The 22,239-nt window shown below is 49.7% G+C and overlaps 1 protein-coding gene across 2 annotated transcripts in view; it reads right to left on the reverse strand.

Moving 5' to 3' along the window:
• Positions 1–12,339: 12,339 nt before the first annotated feature.
• erbb2 (erb-b2 receptor tyrosine kinase 2) overlaps positions 12,340–22,239 on the reverse strand; it is a 51,400-nt gene continuing 41,500 nt past the window's right edge. Inside the window, exons 22-27 of one of the 2 annotated variants that reach the window (XM_078529524.1) lie at positions 21,916–21,991; positions 21,348–21,494; positions 20,181–20,278; positions 18,065–18,169; positions 14,704–14,977; positions 12,340–14,238 (exon numbers count right to left, since the gene is read on the reverse strand). In XM_078529524.1, coding sequence (XP_078385650.1) covers positions 13,889–14,238; positions 14,704–14,977; positions 18,065–18,169; positions 20,181–20,278; positions 21,348–21,494; positions 21,916–21,991 — 1,050 coding nt within the window. In that variant the 3' untranslated portion in view covers positions 12,340–13,888. Of the gene's footprint in view, positions 14,239–14,703; positions 14,978–17,995; positions 18,170–20,180; positions 20,279–21,347; positions 21,495–21,915; positions 21,992–22,239 lie in introns of both variants that reach the window. The other variant, XM_078529523.1, reaches the window with a different exon arrangement.

Consider the following 22,239-nt stretch of genomic DNA (forward strand, 5'->3'; position numbering starts at 1 on the left):
CAGCAGCAACAGAATTGTCCTCGAACACAATCTGTAACCTCATGGCCCGGCATATCCCCCACTCTACCATTACCATCAAGCCAGGGGATCAACCCTGGTCCAATGAAGAGTGCAGGAGGGCATGCCAGAATCACCACTAGGCGTACCTAAAAATGAGGTGTCAACCTGGTGAAGCTATAACACAGGACTACTTGCATGCCAAACAGCATAAGCAGCAAGTGATAGACAGAGCTAAGCGATCCCATAACAATCAGATCTAAGTTCTGCAGTCCTGCCACATCCAGTCATGAATGGTGGTGGACAATTAAACAACTCACTGGAGGAGGGGGCTCCACAAATATTCCCATCCACAATGATGAAGGAGCCCAGCACAGCAGTGCAAAAGATAAAGCTTAAGCATTCGCAACAATCTTCAGCCAGAAGTGCCGAGTCGATGATCCATCTCGGTCTCCTCTGGAGGTCCCCAGCATCACAGATGCCAGTCTTCAGCCAATTCGATTCACTCCCCATGATATCAAGTAATGGCTGAAGGCACTGGATACTGCAAAGGCTATGGGCCCTGACAATATTCCAGCAATAGTACTGAAGACTTCTGCTCCAGAACTTGCCGTGCCCCTAGCCAAGCTGTTCCAGTACAGCTACAACACTGGCATCTACCTGGCTATGTGGAAAATTTCCCAGGTATGTCCTGTACACAAAAAGCAAGACACATCCAACCCGGCCAATTACTGCTACAACAGTCTACTCTCCATCATCAGTAAAGTAATGTAAGGGGTCATCAACAGTGCTATCAAGCGGCACTTGCTTAGCGATAGCCTGCTCACTGATACCCAGTTTGGGTTCCACCAGGGCCACTCAACTCCTGACCTCATCACAACCTTGGTTCAAACATGGACAAAAGATCTGAACTCCTGAGCTGAGGTGAGAGTGACTGCCCTTGACATCAAGGCAGCATTTGAGCAACTGTGGCATCAAGGAGCCCTAGCAAAACTGGAGTCAATGGGAATCAGGGGGAAAACTTTCTGGTGGTTGGAGTCAAACCTAGCACAAAGGAAGATGGTTGTGGTTGTTGGAGGCCAGTCATCTCAGTTCCAGAACATCACTGCAGGAGTTCCTCAGGGTAGTGTCTGAGGCCCAACCATTTTCAGCTGCTTCATCAATGACCTTCCTTCCATCATAAGGTTAGAAGTGGGGATGTTCGCTGATGATTGCACAATGTTCAGCACCATTCGTGACCCCTCAGGTACTGAAGCAGTCCATGTGCAAATGCAGCAAGACCTGGACAATATCCAGGCTTGGGCTGACAAGTGGCAAGTACCATTCGCGCCACATAAGTATCAGGCAATGACCATCTCCAACAAGAGAGAATCCAACCATCGCCCCTTGATGTTCAATGGCATTACCATCACTGAATTCCCCACTATCAACATCTTGGGAGTTACCATTGACCAGAAACTGAACTGGACTAGCCATGTAAATACTGTGGCTACAAGAGCAGGTCAAAGGCTCGGAATCCTGCAATGAGTAACTCACCTCACGATTCTCCAAAGCCTATCCACCTTCTACAATGCACAATTCAGGAATGTGATGGTATACTCCCCATTTGCCTAGATGAGTGCAGCTCCTACAATACTGAAGAAGCTTGACACCGTCCAGGACAAAGCAGCCCGCTTGATTGGCACCACATCCACAAACATTCACTCCCTCCACCACTGACGCACACTAGCAGCAGTGTGTGCCATCTACAAGATGCACTACAGGAATTCACCAAGGCTCCTAAGACAGCACCTTCCAAACCCACAACCACTACCACCCAGAAGGACAAGGGCAGCAGATAGATGGGAACACCACCACCTGGAAGTTCCCCTCCAAGTCATGCACCATCCTGACTTGGAAATATATCGCCGTTCCTTCACTGTCACTGGGTCAAGACCCTGGAACTCCCTCCCTAACAGCACTGTGGGTGTACCTACACCACATGGACTGCAGCGGTTCAAGAAGGCAGCTCAGCACCACCTTCTCAAGGGCAACTAGGGATGGGCAATAAATGCTGGCCCAGCCAGCGAAGCCCACATCCCATGAATGAATTAAAAAAGTTAACATTTTGAATTGAATATTACTTCTTTTTTCACTCATTCATGGGATGTGGGCTTCAGTGGCTGGACCAGCATTTATTACCCATCCCTAATGGCCCTTTAGAAGGTGGTGGTGAGCTGCCTTCTTGAACCGCTGCAGTCCATGTGGTGTAGGTGCACCCAGAGTGCTGTTAGGGAGGGAGTTCCAGGATTTTGACCCAGCAACAGTGAAGGAACGGGATATATTTCCAAGTCAGGATGATGAGTGGCTTGGAGGGGAACTTCCAAGTGGTGGTGTTCCCATCTATCTGCTGCTCTTGTCCTTCTAGATGGTAGCGGTCGTGAGTTTGGGAGGTGCTGTCGAAGAAGCCTTGTTGAGTTCCTGCAGTGCTTCTTGTAGATGATACACACTGCTGTTCCTGTGCGTGGGTGGCGGAGGGAGTGAATATTTGTGGATGTGGTGCCAATCAAGTGGGCTGCTTTGTCCTGGACGGTGTCAAGTTTCTTGAGTGTTGTGGGAGCTGCACTTATCCAGGCAAGTGGGGAGTATTCCATCACACTCCTGACTTGTGCCTTGTAGATGGTGGACAGGCTTTGGGGAGTCAGGAGGTGTGTTACTCACTGCAGGATTCCCAGTCGCTGACCTGCTTCTTTGTCCACAGTATTTATATGACTGGCCTAGTTAGTGTCTGGTCAATGGTAACCCCAGGATGTTGATAGTGGGGGACCCAGTGATGGTAATACCATTGAACGTCAAGGGGCGATGGTTGGATTCTCTCTTGTTGGTGATGGTCATTGCCTGACACTTGCGTGATGCGAATGTTACTTGCCACTTGTCAGCCCAAACCTGGATATTGTCCAGGTCTTGCTGTGCATTTGGGCATGGATTGCTTCAGTATCGGAGGAGCCGCGAATGGTGCTGAACATTGTGCAATCATCAGTGAACATCCCTACTTCTGACCTTATGATGGAAGGTCATTGATGAAGCAGCTGAAGATGGTTGGGCCGAGGACACTACCCTGAGGAACTCCTGCAGTGATGTCCTGGAGCTGAGATGACTGACCTCCAACAACCACAACCATCTTCCTTTGTGCTAGGTATGACTCCAACCAGCGGAAGGTTTTCTCCCGATTTCCATTGACTCCAGTTTTGCTAGGGCTCCTTGATGCCACACTCGGTCAAATGCTGCCTTGGTGTTAAGGACAGTCACTTGCACCTCACCGCTGGAGTTCAGCTTTTTTGCTCATGTTTGAACAAAGGCTGTAATGAGGTCAGGAACTGAGTGCCCTCTTTACCTATTTTCTCTGACTGACACGATATTTCTGCTCAGTCTGTCAGTGACCGAGGTAGCTGCAGCAAGGAGTGATTTTTGGGCCTTGCCTCTCCTGCTGCCCCCACAAAGGCCTGTGCACTGCCATCTGTTAACCTGTGGTTCAGAGACAATCTCCCTGCTGACACTTACTGCCAGGCAGGACAAATGGCATCCTGCTCCTGACTATTTATGGATTCAGTACTTATGGCTCCAGCCTTTCTTTAGCCACGGAAGTTAATTGTGGGCATCTGTTGACCTAGTTATTGACCACTGTTTACCTGCAATTTGATCCCATGATGTGTCTGTTATTTATTGTGTGGTTCAGCCCAGGGTCCTGGCTAGCTCCCATTCTCTGGTTTTGGTTTTTTGAACATTTTCAGTCATTTTCTTGAGCATAAATTGTCACTCACCATCCTGACTTGGATATATATCGCCGTTCCTTCACTGTCGCTGGGTCAAGATCCTGGAACTCCCTTCCTAACAGCACTGTGGGTGTACCTACACCACATGGACTGCAGCTGTTCAAGAAGGCAGCTTACCACCACCTCCTCAAGGGCAACTAGGGATGGGCAATAAATGCAGGCCCAGCCGGCGAAACCCACAACCTGAGAATGAATAATAAGTGTTGTCCTCTGCCGCGGAGCTCATCCACTCAGGAGATGCTACAGAACACATTGTCAGAATCTGATAATTAATCTCTCTGTGTCAGTTGAGGCATTAGATGGAGAGCAAGAATGTGATGGAGCCAAGAGATTCTGCTCCCTGAGCTAGCTCCTTCTCTTGGGTTAGTCTCTTGTTCCAGGTACACAGCGCAAAACAATGAGCTCCTGAGAGCTCAGCTTGCTAATCTAACACTTTCCATTGACAGAACAAAAACAAAAATACCTGGAAAAACTCAGCAGGTCTGACAGCATCTGAGGAGAGGGATACAGTTGACGTTTCGAGTCCGTATGACCCTTCATCAGAACTAAGACATATAGAAATGAGATGAAATATAAACTGGTAGAAGGGGGTGGGACAAGAGAGCTCGATAGGGGACCAGTGATAGGTGGAGGCCAAGAAGAGACTGCCAAAGATGTCATAGACAAAAGGACAAAGGGGTGTTGACGGTGGTGATATTATCTAAAGGATGTGCTAATGGGGACGTTAAGGGAAACAAGCTAGTGGCAGATGGCCCTAGTGTGGGTGGGTTGGGGGGAAGGGATCGAAATGGGCTAAAAGGTGGAGATGAAACAATAGACCTGCTGAGTTTTTCCAGGTATTTTTGTTTTTGTTCTAGATTTCCAGCATCCGCAGTATTTTGCTTTTAACTTTCCATTGACAGCCCCGGCTATGAGTGCTCAGATGTGATGTCCAGTTTCTAACCAACAAAGAGGCTATGTTGGAAACCAGGACACTAACACAGGCCCTGATAAATAGACCAGCTCCAGTCTCCAAAACAATCTCAATTGACACAGAGAGATTAATGATCATATTCTGACAATGTGTTCGGTAGCATTTCCTGAGTGGATGAGCTCCAGGGCATAGGACAACACATTATTCATTCTTAGGATGTGGGCTTCGCTGGCTGGGCCAGCATTTATTGCCCATCCCTAATTGCCCGTGAGAAGGTGGTGGTGAGCTGCCTTCTTGAACAGCTGCAGTCCATGTGGTGTAGGTACACCCGCGGTGCTGTTAGGAAGGAGTTCCAGGATTTTGACCCAGCTACAGTGAAGGAACGGTGATATATTTCCAAGTCAGGATGGTGAGTGACAATTTATGCTCAAGAAAATGACTGAAAATGTTCAAAAAGCAGAAACCAGAGAATGGGAACTAGCCAGGACCCTGGGCTGAACCACATAATAAACAACAGACTGTGAACTACCAGCCAGTGTGACAGACACATCATGGGCTCAAATTGCAAGTAAACAGTGGACAATAACTAGGTCAGCAGATGCCCACTATTAACTTCCGTGGCTAAAGAAAGGCTGGAGCCATAAGTACTGAATCCATAAATAGTCAGGAGCAGGATGCCATTTGTCCTGCCTGGCAGTAAGTGTCAGCAGGGAGATTGTCTCTGAACCACAGGTTAACAGATGGCAGTGCACAGGCCTTTGTGGGGGCAGCAGGAGAGGCAAGGCCCAAAAATCACTCCTTGCTGCAGCTACCTCGGTCACTGACAGACTGAGCAGAAATATCATTTCAGTCGCAGGCAGTGCACAAGTAAAGATTCAGAGTGTCTGTGATCCACAAATATGAAGGACCAAGGGAGTGCTGCACTGTCAAAGACACCACCTTTCAATGAGCCTTTAAGCTGAGCTACATCTGCACTCAGCTCGTTTCCACCAAAGCTCAGGTCACCATTAAATATCTCAATTCCCACACAATTAATTATCATATTCTAATGATTTAATTAGGCTCTCCCATTGGAATGTGTACACCAGTGAGAGTCAGTGTGTGTGGAACTGTACCCCAGTGAGAGTCAGCATGTGTGGAACTGTACTCCAGTGATCGTCAACCTGTGTGGAACTGTACTCCAGTGAGAGTCAGTGTGTGTGAAACTGTACCCCAGTGAGAGTCAGTGTGTGTGGAACTGTACCCCAGTGAGAGTCAGTGTGTGTGAACTGTTCCCCATTGAGTCAGTGTGTGTAGAACTAAACCCTAGTCACTGCCTGTGTGACTGTACCTCAGTGAAAATCAGTCTTCGTGGAACTGTAACCCTGTGAGCATCAGTCGGTGTGGAACTGTACTCCAGTGTCAGTGTGTGGAACTCTACCCCAGTGAGTCTGTGTGTGGGATGTGACCCGTGAGAGTCAGTGTGGGCGGACCTGCATCTCAGTGAGAGCAGCGCGTGTTTAACAGTACCCATGAGTCAGTGTCTGTGGAATTGTACTCCAGTGAGGGAAAATGTGCATGGAACTGTACCCCAGTGAGAGTCAGTATGTGTGGAACCGTACCCAGTAAAAGCCAGTGCCGGTGGAACTGTACCCCAGGGAGAGGCAGTGTGTGTGGAACTGTACCCCAGGGAGAGGCAGTGTGTGGGGAACTGTACCCCAGGGAGAGGCAGTGTGTGGAACTGTACCCCAGGGAGAGGCAGTGTGTGGAACTGTACCCCAGGGAGAGGCAGTGTGTGTGGAACTGTACCCCAGGGAGAGGCAGTGTGTGGAACTGTACCCCAGGGAGAGGCAGTGTGTGGAACTGTACCCCAGGGAGAGGCAGTGTGTGGAACTGTACCCCAGGGAGAGGCAGTGTGTGGAACTGTACCCCAGGGAGAGGCAGTGTGTGTGGAACTGTACCCAGTAAAAGTCAGTGCCTGTGGAACTGTACCCCAGGGAGAGGCAGTTTGTGTGGAACTAAACAGTGAGTCAGTGCCTGTGATTATGAGGGGCATGGACAGGGTGGATAGGGAGTAGCTGTTCCCCTTAGTTGAAGTGTCAGTCACAAGGGGCATAAGTTCAAGGTGAGGGGCAGGAGGTTTAGGGGGGATGTGAGGAAAAACTTTTTTACCCAGAGGGTGGTGACGGTCTGGAATGCGCTGCCTGGGAGGGTGGTGGAGGCGGGTTGCCTCACATCCTTTAAAAGGTACCTGGATGAGCACTTGGCACATCATAACATTCAAGGCTATGGGCCAAGTGCTGGTAAATGGGATTAGGTAGGTAGGTCAGGTGTTTCTCACGTGTCGGTGCAGACTCGATGGGCCAAAGGGCCTCTTCTGCACTGTGATTCTGTGGAACTGTACCCCAGTGAGAGTCGGTGTGTGTAGAACTAAACCGTAGTGAGAGTCAGTGCCTGTGTAACTCTACCCCAGTGAGAATCAGTCTTTGTGGAACTGTACCCGTGAGCATCAGTCATTGTAGAACTGTACCCCAGTGAGTCAGTGCATGTGGAACTGTACCCCAGTGAGAGTCAGTATGTGGGGACATGACCCCAGTGAAAGTGTGTGTGTGTGGAACTGTACCCCAGTGAGAGTCAGTGTGTGTGGAACTGTACCCCAGTGAGAGTCAATTCGTGTGGAACTGTACCCCAGTGAGTGTGTGTGGGGAACTGATCCCCAGTGAGAGTCAGTGCCTGTGTAACTCTACCCCAGTGAGAATCAGTCTTTGTGGAACTGTACCCGTGAGCATCAGTCATTGTAGAACTGTACCCCAGTGAGTCAGTGCATGTGGAACTGTACCCCAGTGAGAGTCAGTATGTGGGGACATGACCCCAGTGAAAGTGTGTGTGTGTGGAACTGTACCCCAGTGAGAGTCAGTGTGTGTGGAACTGTACCCCAGTGAGAGTCAATTCGTGTGGAACTGTACCCCAGTGAGTGTGTGTGTGGAACTGATCCCCAGTGAGAGTCAGTGTGTGTGGAACTGTACCCCAGTGAGAGTCAATGCGTGTGGAACTGTACCCCAGTGAGAATCAGTGTGTGTGAACTGTACCCCGGTGAGATTCAGTCTTTGTGGAACTGTACCCCAGTGAGAGTCAGTGTGTGTGGAACTGTACCCCAGTGAGAGTCAATGCGTGTGGAACTGTACCCCAGTGAGAATCAGTGTGTGAACTGTACCCCGGTGAGATTCAGTCTTTGTGGAACTGTACCTCAGTGAGAGTCAGGGAAAGTAAGCAATTTTTGATGCAAAATTATCAGTCTTGCAGTTAAGGAGACCATTTGGCCGATTGTGCATTTGTTTGGTCTTTGAAAGAGATTTGGAATTGATTCCATTCCCTGCCCTTTCCCCAGAGTTTTGTAAATTTCTCATTTTCAAATGTTTATCCAATTTCCTTTTGGATGTTCCTATTTAATCAGTTTCCACTTCCATTTCAGTCAGCGTGTTCCAGATCACAACTACCCGCTGTGCAATTTATTTTTCATGTCGTCTCGGGTTCTTTTGCCAATTCTCTTCAATCTCGGTCCTTCTGGTTACCGACCCTCTAGCCACTGGGAACAGTTTCTCCTTATTTACTCTATCAAAACCTTTTATAATTTGCTCTATCAGAACCCTTTCTATCAAATCTCCCTTTATCCTTCACTGCTCTAAGAAATCCAGCTTTTCCTGTGTGTGTGTGTGTGTACGTGTGTGTCTGTGTGTAACTAAAGTCCCTTGCCTGTGCTATCATTCCAGTAAATCTCCTCCACACCCTCTCCAAGGCCATCAAATCATTTCTAGAGTCTAGTGCCCAGAATTGCACACAATACTCCAGCTGAGGCTTAACCAGTCATTTAGAAATTTAGAATACTTCCTGCTTCTGTTCCACATTTTATTCCGGTTAGAAAGATTGGCACTCAAACCCACTTTCTGATTTGTAGCCAATTCCTATCAACGCTGGTCCTTTAATTTCATGGCGAACGAGAGAGAAAGGAACTTGGAAAATTGGAAATATGAAAAACTCGAAACAGGGAGAGAAGCTCTGGCGAAATGAAAAGCAATTTCTGTACCTGAGAATAAAATAAGGAAAATTAAAAATAGAGTGAGATTTATTTACAACATGTAGTGTTTACAGGATCCACATTCAAAGAACTAGCCCAATATATAATGGCTGTGGGCAAATCAATGCAGTAATTTCACTGTCAGACCGGATGATTATCAACTGCTCCCTATGTGACTCCTTCCCACCTGTGAGAAATGCAGTTGGAGAGAATCTGATCTCACACCCCAGGCATCAGAATGTCTCTGATGGTGTTTGACTGTGACACCCTCATCTGTGCTGAGTGTTAATGAGCTCCCCTTACTCCTTGCGCACTCAGTAAACCCACAGGATTAGGAATTCATCCTTAGAACCACCAGCTCACAATCATAGCGTGACTCAAGCTGTAGGGTTGAAATAAAATCCCAATCATTGTACTGGAGCCTAACTGAAGAGCTCAGGTAGGCAGTGTGCCAACCAGCTAATCAGCACACTCATTGCTGCCTGGATCTCTATTAACCCAAAGCGGCTTTTAGACTTCCAGGCTGAAAGTAGTCAGAACGGAGTAATATTGACAGCCAATGGAGCAAATGAGGGCCACTCACAATTCAACCATAAACTGTAATCACAACATAAATCCAACCATTTCCCAAAAAAGCTAGTAAAAGTGCTCATATTAAAAACATTCACATCAAATGGATATTTCTAGAAAAAATATTTTTTCAAACATATAAAACTCTTTCCCCATAATCAAATATACAAAAACTCTGATCAAATGGATCAAAAAGTCACAACTTCTGCATCGAATCTTCTTGCAACATTCTCCAAACAGAAATCCGGCTCCTTTCCAACATTCTGCTGCCACAAACATTAAACTTCATTTTTTTTAAAAAAGTCAATTTCTTTGAATGCTGCTGGGTGAGTTGTCAGAACTTCTACACTTTTTTATTCATTCATGAGATGTGGGCGTCGCTGGCTAGACCAGCATTTATTGCCCATCCCTATTTGCCCCTTGAGAAGGTGGTGGTGAGCTGCCTTCTTGAACCACTGCAGTCCCTGTGGTGTAGGTACATCCACAGTGCTGTTAGGGAGGGAGTTCCAGGATTTTGACCCAGCGACAGTGAAGGAACGGCGATATATTTCCAAATCAGTGTGGTAAGTGACTTGGTGGGGAACTTCCAGGTGGTGGTGTTCCCATCTATCTGCTGCCCTTGTCCTTCTAGATGGTAGAGGTCATGGGTTTGGAAGATGCTGTTTAAGGAGCCTTGGTGAGTTTCTACAGTGCATCTTGTAGATGGTACACACTACTGCTACTGTGCGTTGGTGGTGGAGGGAGTGAATGTTTGTGGATGGGGTGCCAATCAAGCGGCCTGCTTTGTCCTGAACGGTGTCAAGCTTCTTGAGTGTTGTGGGAGCTGCACTCATCCAAGCAAGTGGAGAGTATTCCATCACACTCCTGACTTGTGCCTTGTAGATGGTGGACAGGCTCTGGGGAGTCAGGAGGTGAGTTCCTCTGACTTGCTCTTGTAGCCATAGTATTTATATGGCTAGTCCAGTTCAATTTTTGGTTAATAGTAACCCCCAGGATGTTGATAATTGGGGATTCAGCGATGGTAATGCCATTGAATGTCAAGGGGCAATGGTTAGATTCTCTCTTGTTGGGGATGGTCATTATCTGGCATTTGTGTGGCACGAATTTTACTTGTCAGTTGCCATGCCAGGTATCTGAGGAGCCGCGAATGGTGCTGAACATTGTGCAATCATCAGCAAACAATATGATGGGGTGGGGTGGGGGGTGGGTGGGGAGAGAAGGTCATTGATGAAGCAGCTGAAGATGGTTGGGCCGAGGATACTACCCTGAGGAACTCCTGCAGTGATGTCCTGGAGCTGAGATGACTGACCTCCAACAAACACAACCATCTTCCTTTGTGCTAGGTATGACTCCAACCAGTGGAGAGATATCCCCCCTGATTTCCATTGAGTGCAGCTTTGCCAGGGCTCCTTTTTTTAAAGTATTATTCGTTCGTGACTGATCATGGTCAGGCCAGTCTTTATTACCCATCCCTAATTGCTGTAGTTCAGAGGGCAGTTAAGAGTCAACCACATCACATGTAGGCCAGGCCGGGTAAGGTTTCCTTCCCTAAAGGACATCAGAGAACCAGATGGGTTTTTTACAACAATCAGCAATGGTTTCATGGTCATCATCATGGTCATCATTAGATTTTTAATTCCAGATTTTTACTGAATTCAAATTCCACCCAACTGCCAAGGTGGGATTCGAACCCAGGCCCCCAGAGAATTACCCTGCATTACCAGTCCAGCGACAATGCCACTACGCCATCATCTTGATGCCACACTCAGTCAATGCTGCCTTGATGTCAAGGACAGTCTCTCTTGCCTCACCTCTGAGTTCAGCTCTTTTGTCCATGTTTGAACCAAGGCTGTAATGAGGTCAGGTGCTGAGTGGCTCTGGCGGAACACAAACTGAACATCAGTGAGCAGGTTATTGCTCATTAAGTACAGCTTGATAGCACTGTTGATGACCCCTTCCATCACTTTACTGATGATGGAGAGTAGACTAAAGGGGCGGTACTTGCCCGGGTTGGATTTGTCCTGCTTTTTGTGTACAGGACATACCTGGGCAATTTTCCACATAGCTGGGTAGATGTTGTAGCTGTACTGGAACAGCTTGGCTATGGGCGTAGCAAGTTCTGGAGCACAAGTCTTCAGTACTATTGCTGGAATATTGTCAGGGCCCATAACCTTTGCAGTATCCAGTGCCTTCAGCCGTTACTTGATATCACGTGGAGTGAATTGAATTGGCTAAAGACTGGCATCTGTGATGCTGGGGATCTCTGGAGGGGGCCGAGATGGATCATCCACTCAGCACTTCTGGCTGAAGATTGTTGCAAATGCTTCAGTCTTATCTTTTGCATTGATGTGCTGGGCTCCTCCATCATTGAGGATGGGGATATTTGTGGAGCCTCCTCCTTTAGTGAGTTGTTTAATTGTCCACCACCATTCACGACTGGATGTGGCAGTGCTGCAGAGCTTAGATCTATCTATTAGTTGTGGTATCACTTAGCTCTGTCTACTACTTGCTGCTTATGCTGTTTGGCACGCAGGTAGTCCTGTGTTATAGCTTCACCAGGTTGATGCCTCATTTTTAGGTATGCCTGGTGCTGCTCCTGGCATGCCCTCCTGCACTCTTCATTGAACCAGGGTTGATCCTCTGGCTTGATGGTAATGGTAGAGTGGGGGATATGCCGGGCCATGAGGTTACAGATTGTGTTCGAATACAATTCTACTGATGTTGATGGCCCACAGCACCTCATGGATGCCCAGTCTTGAGTTGCTAGATCTGTTCGAAATCTATCCCATTTAGTACGGTGCTAGCGACACACACACAATGGAGGGTATCCTCAATGTGAAGGCGGGACTTCGTCTCCACAACAACTGTGCGGTGGTCACTCCTACCAATACTGTCATGGACATGTGCATCTGTGGCAGGCAGGTTGGTGGTTCCCTCACCACCTGCCGCAGACCCAGTCCAGCAGATATGTTCTTTAGGATTTGTATACCCAGAGTATATTCTGCACCCTTGCCACCATCAGTGCTCTCCAAGTGGCATTCAATATGGAGCAGCACTGATTCATCAACTGAGGGAGGGCGGTACGTGGTAATCAGCAATGGTTTCATGCGCATCATTAGACTTTTAATTCCAGCATCTGCTGTGGTGGGATTCAAACCCGGGTCTCCAGAGCATTACCCCGGGTCTCTGGATTACTAGTCCAGTGACAATACAATTACGCCACCCACTCCCTACTGGTCAGAGATATTTCAGACCATAAACCCAGCACCAACGCTGATCCCAATGGCGCAGTCACTGACTGGCTCCTCACTGCCGATCACTCAACTCACCCAGAGTCCAGGGCAATTTTCATCTGTTCAATGTGAGGCCACCCATTACCATCAGACACAGGACATGCCCAGTGACTCAGGAAAGTCAACACAAACCAAGGGGGCCCCTAACCCGACCGACCACCATAGGCCACACAGTGGTGGCACGGGGAGGGCCAGCGCCCAGGGAGGGAGGGAGGGCCAGCGCCCAGGGAGGGAGGGAGGACCAGCGCCCAGGGAGGGAGGGAGGACCAGCGCCCAGGGAGGGAGGGAGGGCCAGCGCCCAGGGAGGGAGGGAGGGGCAGCGCCCAGGGAGGGAGGGAGGGGCAGCGCCCAGGGAGGGAGGGAGGGGCAGCGCCCAGGGAGGGAGGGAGGGGCAACGCCCAGGGAGGGAGGGAGGGGCAACGCCCAGGGAGGGAGGGAGGGCCAGCGCCCAGGGAGGGAGGGAGGGCCAGCGCCCAGGGAGGGAGGGAGGGGCAGCGCCCAGGGAGGGAGGGAGGACCAGCGCCCAGGGAGGGAGGGAGGACCAGCGCCCAGGGAGGGAGGGAGGGCCAGCGCCCAGGGAGGGAGGGTGGGCCAATGCCCAGGGAGGGAGGGAGGGCCAGCGCCCAGGGAGGGAGGGAGGGCCAGCGCCCAGGGAGGGAGGGAGGGCCAGCGCCCAGGGGCTCCGCTGAGATTCCCAAGTGATGCCCCAAACAGCTGCACGGTGTGGGATCCGGTGTGGAGTGGCCGATGGAAATACTGCCGGCCTGGGTCATCACTGAATTGTCAGGGACTCCTGGATCGGAATTTGGATTTTGTGCTTTTCTCAAATAGTTTTGTGATTTTGTCTTCCAAACATGACTCTGAGGAAACAGTTAACAGTCGGCCTGCTCACACCTGAAAGTGTTTGTTCACTGGCCCAGACCAGCACAGAATTGGTTTCCACTCCACCGGAATTTCTGAAATGCTACATTTAGAAAAGCTTTGCTGCTTAACCTGGGCTCTGGTTCACTGGGAATGACATTCACACTTGTAGAAGATTCCATGACAGAAACTGGCACCAACGAATTCCTCACTCACCAGGAACCAGTGAGACTCAGTTAAGGTGATAAGTAAAACAAGCTGCCTTTTCAAGGATGCTGTTAGACACAAGGAGAAGCATCCTTCTGCTTTCAGTAACTTTAACATTCTTATTTCGGTTCAGTTTACTGGCAGTGAGAGAGCTGGTTACACCAGGAGCTGCCAGGTCCCTCTACACACTACTGGTCTCAGCCAGGCCAAGGTATTCAGGATTCTCTGCTGTTGCGACTCGGATGTACCCATTGGGTTGTGTTAGCAGGGGAGCAGCAGGGGTCAGGCACGGAGTATTCCCGGGTTGTGACCTGCTCTGGGGATCCTGGCCCCAGTAGTCAGGGTTATCGAACGGCAGATCCTTGACCCCCGATACCAGGCTCTGGTGAGTCAGATATTCAGGATTTTCCACCATGTTTCTGAATGGACTCTTCGGGATCATGGGGCCATTCCCAGCACTGCTTCGAGCGACTAACTCAGGTCTTCCAGCTCGGCCAGATGATGAGGTTTCTTCTGGTTGGTTTATGTAGTCTAACAAGAAACAAGAGACAAAGATTAGGAACAAAGTCAGGTATAGGTGTTGCCAGGAGATGCAGACCCCAAACCCTGTCAGGCCAGTTCCTGGTCTCCTGGGACCCAGTCACCCTCTCCCTGGGATCAGCTGGCCTGGGTACTAGTGGCACCGCGATAGAGAGGCCATGAGCAAGCGAACTGTGTGCTCTGGCACTGAGATAGTCAGTGCAAAAACCCCATGATCCCGGCCCCAGCTGCAGGGTGAGGAGTCCCGGATACAAGCGGGAGGAGAATAAATCTCTGCACACTACGGACAATCCTTTGACCCCTGCAGTGACAATGTTGGGTGAGACAGCATTAGATTCACGTGTATGAATGGACTCTCAGCTAACACATGACTGATAACCAGTGGGATTTAGTGGGGCAGTTGGTGTCAACGAGAAATGGAACAAACACCAATGACATTAACAGTTGCTCTCCCACCTGTTTCTGTTTTCTCGGAGCCCAGCGAAATATAACTGTCCACCTCCTCCTCTTCCTCATCGGTCACACGCACCGTGGGATCGGAGCTATACCGCTGTGTGACATTGTCCTCTCCAGTGGGGCAGCAGGGCGCTCCTCTACATCCCGAACCCTCGGCATCAGCGTAAGTATCCACACAGGCAGCTGCTGATTGTTGTGAGGCAGCATGCGCCAGGCCGGAGCTCTGTGCTGCCTCTGACCCCTGACCTCCCACCTCTGCCACACTCGTTGCACTCTGCGGGAGAAAAGGAAAGCTGTCAGGACAAGAGGCTGGGCACAAGCTTGCACTAACTGGTGACATAACTAGTGCCCGCACAGCCTGGCACTAATTCCAACTTGCAGTCACTGAGCAACAGAATCCAGCCCTGGACTGGGTCAGCAGGTTGGGGAGTTGGAATTACACAGCAGATTGTCCATAGACCAAGAACACAGGGACATTCTGGGTGTTCACAGGAGTTTGATTTACTGTAAATACTTAATCCCAGCCGCCCAAAATTTCCTCCCTCCGTCCCTACAGGTTTTGACTTTGCGTCACATCCCATCCAAGGGCCATTGTTTATGCACAAGCCCAGTGAGTGCCAGCAAGCTATCTGATTATCCTCAGCCAACACAAACACACTAAATCCCAGTGGGGTTTTGTTTGGAATGCTATCTCTGACCCTTTACCCTCCCCAACTCAGAAGTGCAAAGGTCAGTCGTAGCCCCATCTGCAGCCCCAGAGTGAAGCTGGTTTTCATGTACATTGTGTAGCCTCCTCACACATGTACGGCTCAATACCGCAGGGGACCCAGCGCTGCCACTGAGGAGGCCCCTTGGCTCAAATATTAACACTGATCTTGCCCAAAATAACACCCCTGCCCGAGTTTCCATCCACAGGTACAATCGCCAAATGCTGCTGCTGTGAGATCTCAATGGCCAGTCAGCATCATAAGATGCAGCATCCGAGATTTCATCTGGGCTGATCTGACTGATCAAATCAATCCATAAACGCAGGGCAAACCCAGTGATACAGAACAGGGCGAGGACTCTGTCTGCTGGACTTCTTCCAAGCTACATCAGCAATTCCCCAGTGAGCTGGGTACAGTGAGTAAACGAGCGAGGAACATATTAAAAAAAAACTGCAAAAGCTCCTATAGATATGTAAAAAGCAAAAGGTTAGTGAAGACTAATGAGGGCCCAACACAGACAGAGACAGGAGAATTTATAATGGGAAATAAGAGAATGGCAGAGAAACTGAACAAATACAATGTGTCTCTCTTCACGGAGGAAGATACAAAAAACCATCCCTGAAATATTGGGGAGCTAAGGGATTAGTGAGATTGAGGACCTGAAAGGAATTAGTATTTGTAAAAAAGTAGCGCTGGAGAAATTAATGCGACTGAAAGTTGATAAATCCCCTGGACCTGATGATCTACATCCTAGAGTGTTGAAAGAGGTGGCTATAGAGATAGTGGATGCATTGGTGGTCACTCTTCAAAGTTCTATAGGTTCTGAAATGGCTCCTGCAGATTAGAAGGTGGCAAATGTAACCCCACTGTTTAAGAAAGGAAGGAGAGAGAAAACAGGGAACTACCAACCTGTGAGCCAGGCATCAGTGGTAGGGAAAATGCTAGAATCTATTGTAAAGGGTGTGATAACTGGGCACATGGAAAATAATGGTGAGACTGGGCAGTCAACATGGATTTATGAAAGGGAAATCATGATTGACAAACCTGTTGGAGTTCTTTTGAGGATACTACTAGCAGAATAGATAAGGGGGAACCAGTGGATGTGGTGTATTTGGATTATCAGAAGGCTTTCAATAAAGGTCCCACACAGGTTAGTAAGTAAAATTGGAGCTCATGGGATTGGGGGTAATATACTGGCCTGGATTGATAGGTTAATAGGCAGAAAACAAAGAGGAGGAATAAATGGATCACTCTCAGGTTGGCAGGCTGTGACTAGTGGGGTGTCGCAAGGATCAGTGCTTGGGCCCCAGCTATTCACAATCTATATCAATGATTTGGCTGTGGGGACTAAAGGTAATATTTCCAAATTTGCTGATGACATAAATCTAGGTAGGAATGTGAGTTGCGAGGAGGATGCAAAGAGGCTTCAAGGGGATTTAGACAGACTAAGCGAGTTGGCAAGAACATGGCACATGGAATATAATATAGAAAAAATGTAAAGTTATCCACTTTGGTAGGAAAAACAGAAATGCAGAGTATTTCTTAAATGGGGAGAGGTTGATACGTATTGATGTCCAAAGGGCCCTGGGTGTCCTTGTTCATAAGTCACTGAAAGCTAACATGCAGGAGCAGCAAGCAATTAGGAAGGCAAATGGTTATTGCGAGAGGATTTGAGTACAGGAGTAAGGAAGTCTTGCTGCAGCTGTATAGCGCCTTGGTGAGACCACACCTGGAGTACAGTGCGCAGTTTTAGGCTCCTTACCTAAGAAACGATATACTTGCCATAGAGGGAGTTCACCAGACTGATTCCTGGGATGGCAGGATTGTCGTATGAGGAAAGATTGAGGGCACTGGGCTTATGTTCTCTAGAGTTTAGGTGATCTCATTGAAGTGTACAAAATTCTTACAGGGCTCGACAGGGTAGATGCAGGAAGGATGTTTCCCCTGGTTTGGGAGGTTTAGAAACAGGTGACAGAGTCTCTGAATAAGGGGTAAGCCATTTAGGACCAAGATGAGGAGGAATTTTTTCAGTCAGACGGTCATAAATCTTTGAAATTCTCTACCCCAGAGGGCTGTGGAGGCTCAGACACTGAGAATGTTCAAAGCAGATGTCCGTAGGTTTCTAGATATCAACGACACCAAGGGAAATCGGGATAGTGCGGGAAGATTGCATTGAGGCAGATGATCAGCCATGATCTTGTTAAACAGCGGAGCAGGTTCAAAGGGCCGAATGGCCTACTCCTGCGCCTATGTTCCTAGTCAGAAAATGAAGATCCTGAGCCTACTTGTGCTCGCCCAGCCTGGCTGTTTACACCAGGCACACAAATGGCTTTCATGATCGGACAGGAATTCAGTGAATGCCCTGGAGAATCTGCCAATTCCATGTGATGTGAGACAAAATCTGGAATAATGCTCCACAATTTGGCTTTCCTTGAACCTAGAACACACAAGCAAGTGCCCGCTTCACATCTCCATTACTAAAGCCCCAGGCCGGAAGGAACAGGGGCTCTGTCACTGAGAGCCAGGTCTAGGTATATTGAACTGGTATAAAAGGAGCTGGGTTAAACACTGTCACAAATATTTACTCTGGAAGATGACATTCTGCTCCTGTTATGGATGCAGGGCTGAGTGTTGAAAAATCCCTGATGTGGTACCAGATATTCTTCAGCGTCGATCAGGTCCTGCATGTCCTCGTCCTCCAGCAAGGTGCGGTAGAATTTACTGTCAGTGGGGCTCTGAAGGACCATCTGCTCATCACCCTACGACAAGGCAATGGGAAAGACAGAGATCAGCTCACCAACATTTCAGCCCAGGCACTCTCAGCACTAAAACATAACGGTAGGCAGGATAGGTTCTACCTCACATCCAGTCAAAAGGAGATTTGGCTGGGGTAGAAAAACAGGGGTGAAGTGAGTCAGTGAGGAACAGGGAGCGCGAAGGAGGGGGAGAGGCGGGGGTGAGGGGGAGAGGCGGGGGTGAGGGGGAGAGGCGGGGTGAGGGGGAGAGGCGGGGGTGAAGGGGGAGAGGCGGGGGTGAGGGGGAGAGGCGGGGGTGAGGGGGAGAGGTGGGGTGAGGGGGAGAGGTGAGGGGGAGAGGCGGGGGTGAAGGGGAGAGGCGGGGGTGAGGGGGAGAGGCGGGGGTGAGGGGGAGAGGCGGGGGTGAGGGGGAGAGGCGGGGGTGAGGGGGAGAGGCGGGGGTGAGGGGGAGAGGCGGGGGTGAGGGGGAGAGGCGGGGGTGAGGGGGAGAGGCGGGGGTGAGGGGGAGTGGCGGGGGTGAGGGAGAGAGGCGAGGGGGAGAGGTGAGGGGGAGAGATGAGGGGGAGAGATGAGGGGGAGGGGGAGAGATGAGGGGGAGAGATGAGGGGGAGGGGGAGAGATGAGGGGGAGGGGGAGAGATGAGGGGGAGGGGGAGGGGGAGAGATGAGGGGGAGGGGGAGAGGGAGAGGAGAGATGAGGGGGAGAGGAGAGATGATGGGGAGGGGGAGAGGAGAGATGATGGGGAGGGGGAGAGGAGAGATGATGGGGAGGGGGAGAGATGATGGGGAGGGGGAGAGATGATGGGGAGGGGGAGAGATGATGGGGAGGGGGAGAGATGATGGGGAGGGGGAGAGATGATGGGGAGGGGGAGAGATGAGGGGGAGAGAGATGAGGGGGAGAGAGAGATGGGGGGAGAGAGAGATGGGGGGAGAGAGAGATGGGGGAGAGAGAGATGGGGAGAGAGAGATGGGGGGAGGGGGAGAGGTGAGGGGGAGGGAGAGAGGTGAGGGGGAGAGATGAGGAGGAGGGGAGAGATGAGGGGGAGGGGAGAGATGAGGGGGAGGGGGAGAGATGAGGGGGAGGGGGAGGAGAGGAGAGATGAGGGGGAGGGGGAGAGATAATGGGAAGGGGGAGAGATGAGGGGGGATGAGAGTGAGATGAGGGGTAGAGAGAGATGGGGGGAGAGAGAGATGGGGGGAGAGAGAGATGGGGGGAGAGAGAGATGGGGAGAGATAGAGAGATGGGGGAGAGAAACATGGGATGGGAGAGATAGAGAGATGGGGGGAGAGAGAGAGATGGGGGAGAGAGAGAGATGGGGAGAGAGAGAGAGAGATAGGGGAGAGAGAGAGATGGGGGAGAGAGAGAGAGATGGGGGAGAGAGAAAGAGAGATGGGGGAGAGAGAGAGAGATGGGGGAGAGAGAAAGAGAGATGGGGGAGAGAGAGAGAGATGGGGGAGAGAGAGAGAGATGGGGGAGAGAGAGAGAGATGGGGGAGAGAGAGAGAGATGGGGGGAGAGAGAGAGATGCGGGAGGAGAGAGAGAGAGATGGGGGAGAGAGAGAGAGATGGGGGAAGAGAGAGAGAGATGGGGGAGAGAGAGAGAGAGATGGGGGAGAGACAGAGAGAGAGATGGGGGAGAGAGAGAGAGATGGGGGAGAGAGAGAGAGATGGGGGAGAGAGAGAGAGATGGGGGAGAGAGAGAGAGATGGGGGAGAGAGAGAGATGGGGGAGAGAGAGAGATGGGGGAGAGGGAGAGATGGGGGGGGTGAGAGCGAGATGAGGGGGAGAGAGAGATGGGAGAGATAGAGGAGGAGAACGATGGGGGGGAGAGATAGAGCGATGGGGGGGAGAGATAGCGCGATGGGGGGGGAGAGATAGCGCGATGGGGGAGAGAAAGAGAGGGGGGGGGGAGAGAGAAAGAGAGAGGGGGGAGACAGACAGGGAGAGCGGGAGTCAAATCTGTTAACCGTGTCCAAAATTAGCGAGGTCCCCGTATCACCCCCTCCTGTACTCACCTGGATTACCACATATCGTGGGGGGTCTCGGGCCATTTTTGTAAACTCTGTCACCAATTCCCGGAATCTGGGTCGACATTCAGAGTCGATCATCCAGCCTAATAAAACAATGGGGAAAATACTGTCAATCGTAGCTTCAGGAGCTGGGATCCAGTCCTCTGAGAAACTGTCAGAAGTGAGGGTGCAAAGAAAACAAAGACTCCCATTTATTCAATGCCTTACACTCCCTCAGGACATCCTGAAGAGCTGTGAGGTGTTGTCACTGTTTCTCAGCTTGGATTTTGTTCTCTGTTATTGGTCGTTGTTAACTTAGTTTCCTCAGCTTCGAGAAGATTGAGATTACTGTCGGGATTGCAAAATTACAAATAATCGTCTGCAGATACTCCCTGATTGCAAACAAAGTGGAAATTTTAATCCCTGCTTCACTCCAACCTCTGTCCTAAGCATCCAATGTTGTCTCAATGAAGCTCAATGTGAGCTTCATGAATGGCACCTTATCTTTTAATTATCCACTTTACAGCCTTTGGACTCAACACTGAGGTCAATAATTTCAGATCATAATCTCTGCCCCTATCTATTAATTTAGACGGCAGCTGTTGCTAAAGATTCTGACATTTCATTTCCACCTCCACTAAATCCATCTTTTCTTTCTTTATTTGTTCCATTACTGTCTCCTTTTGCCTTGCACCATCATCCTTTTGTTATTTAATCTCTCCAGCCTTCCACCCTATCACAAATCTTCCTCTTTTGTTCCTTCCTCCCCTTCCACTGCCTCTGTACTTGCTTAAAACCTGTCATCTCTCTAACCTTTTCCAGTTCTGATCAAAGGCCATTAACCTGAAACATTAATAAGTAGAAACAGAAAATGCTGGAGAGAGTCAGCAGATCCGGCAGCTATTTCTCTCCCCACAGATGCTGCCAGACCTTCTGAGTAATTCCAGCATTTTCTGGTTTTAGCAGAGAGTACTCATTTTGTGCTAAATCTCTCAAGTTATGGGAAAATGTTTATTAAAAGTATAAATGGCCAGGCCTGGCCTCTCTCCCTCCTTGGGACTCAGTTCCACATTGACTGTGACTCTTCTCTGTGGAGTTCAGTCTCACATCATGGTGTTACGCTGAATGCTCTGAGCTGGTGTCCTGTGTTTGTGCACCAGATTTCCAACTCACATTTAACCATTATCATGTAGACATCAATGGTGCAGATTGGGGGCTGTGGGAGACGCTCTCCCTTCTCCAGCAGGTCAGGGATATCTCGAGCCGGGATTCCATCGTATGGTTTAGCTCCAAAAGTCATCAACTCCCAGACTGTTACACCTGCAGATAGCCGAATGTTCTGTCACTACAATGCACAAGGAGCGTGACACACAGATAACAAGGACATTCCTGATTAACATGACTGTACTGGCCCTCTTATTGTGTGCAACCTAGAGGCCCCTCCCTCAGTGCACTCAGATACCCAGACTCTCACACAGCAGTTCCAGACTCAGTGTGTGAACCTCACCCGCCCAGCACCCCCACCCTGTGATTGAAACCTACTAGATCGTGACCTCACCGCAAATGTCGCAATACTAAGACTGATAGATTTGCAGTTAGAGCTTCCTTGTGGTTAATCCTCCTCCTGATTGGGGTCGGGCATGTGACGCTCTAAGGAGCTCATGTACCACCTCTCTATGTACACACTGATAATCAGATTGGGCCACTGAGATGTCACAGTAAGGGGTATGGGTTTACATACCGTAACTCCAGACGTCACTTTGGTGGGTGAATTTTCGGTGCAAAATGGATTCCAACGCCATCCATTTGATCGGAACCTAAGAGGGCAGCAGATGAGATCAATCATTCTGCAAACCTAACGGCATTAACTGTCACTGAGAGGAAGCATAGACAACTCAACAAACCTGGTCATTGCAGGCTCAAAGATGTCAGCTGCAAAAACAAGGTGGATGTACGGAGAATTAGAAATGAACAGTCAGACACCCACTGAGCTTGGGACAACTCACATCAACAAAGGGAATAAGAGCTGAGGCGGAAACTCTCAGGCTCTGTATGGTTTCCCTCA

This window comes from Cetorhinus maximus, chromosome 25 (genome assembly GCF_964194155.1).
Source record: "Cetorhinus maximus chromosome 25, sCetMax3.hap1.1, whole genome shotgun sequence".
In the NCBI taxonomy this organism is placed as follows: Eukaryota; Metazoa; Chordata; class Chondrichthyes; order Lamniformes; family Cetorhinidae; genus Cetorhinus; species Cetorhinus maximus.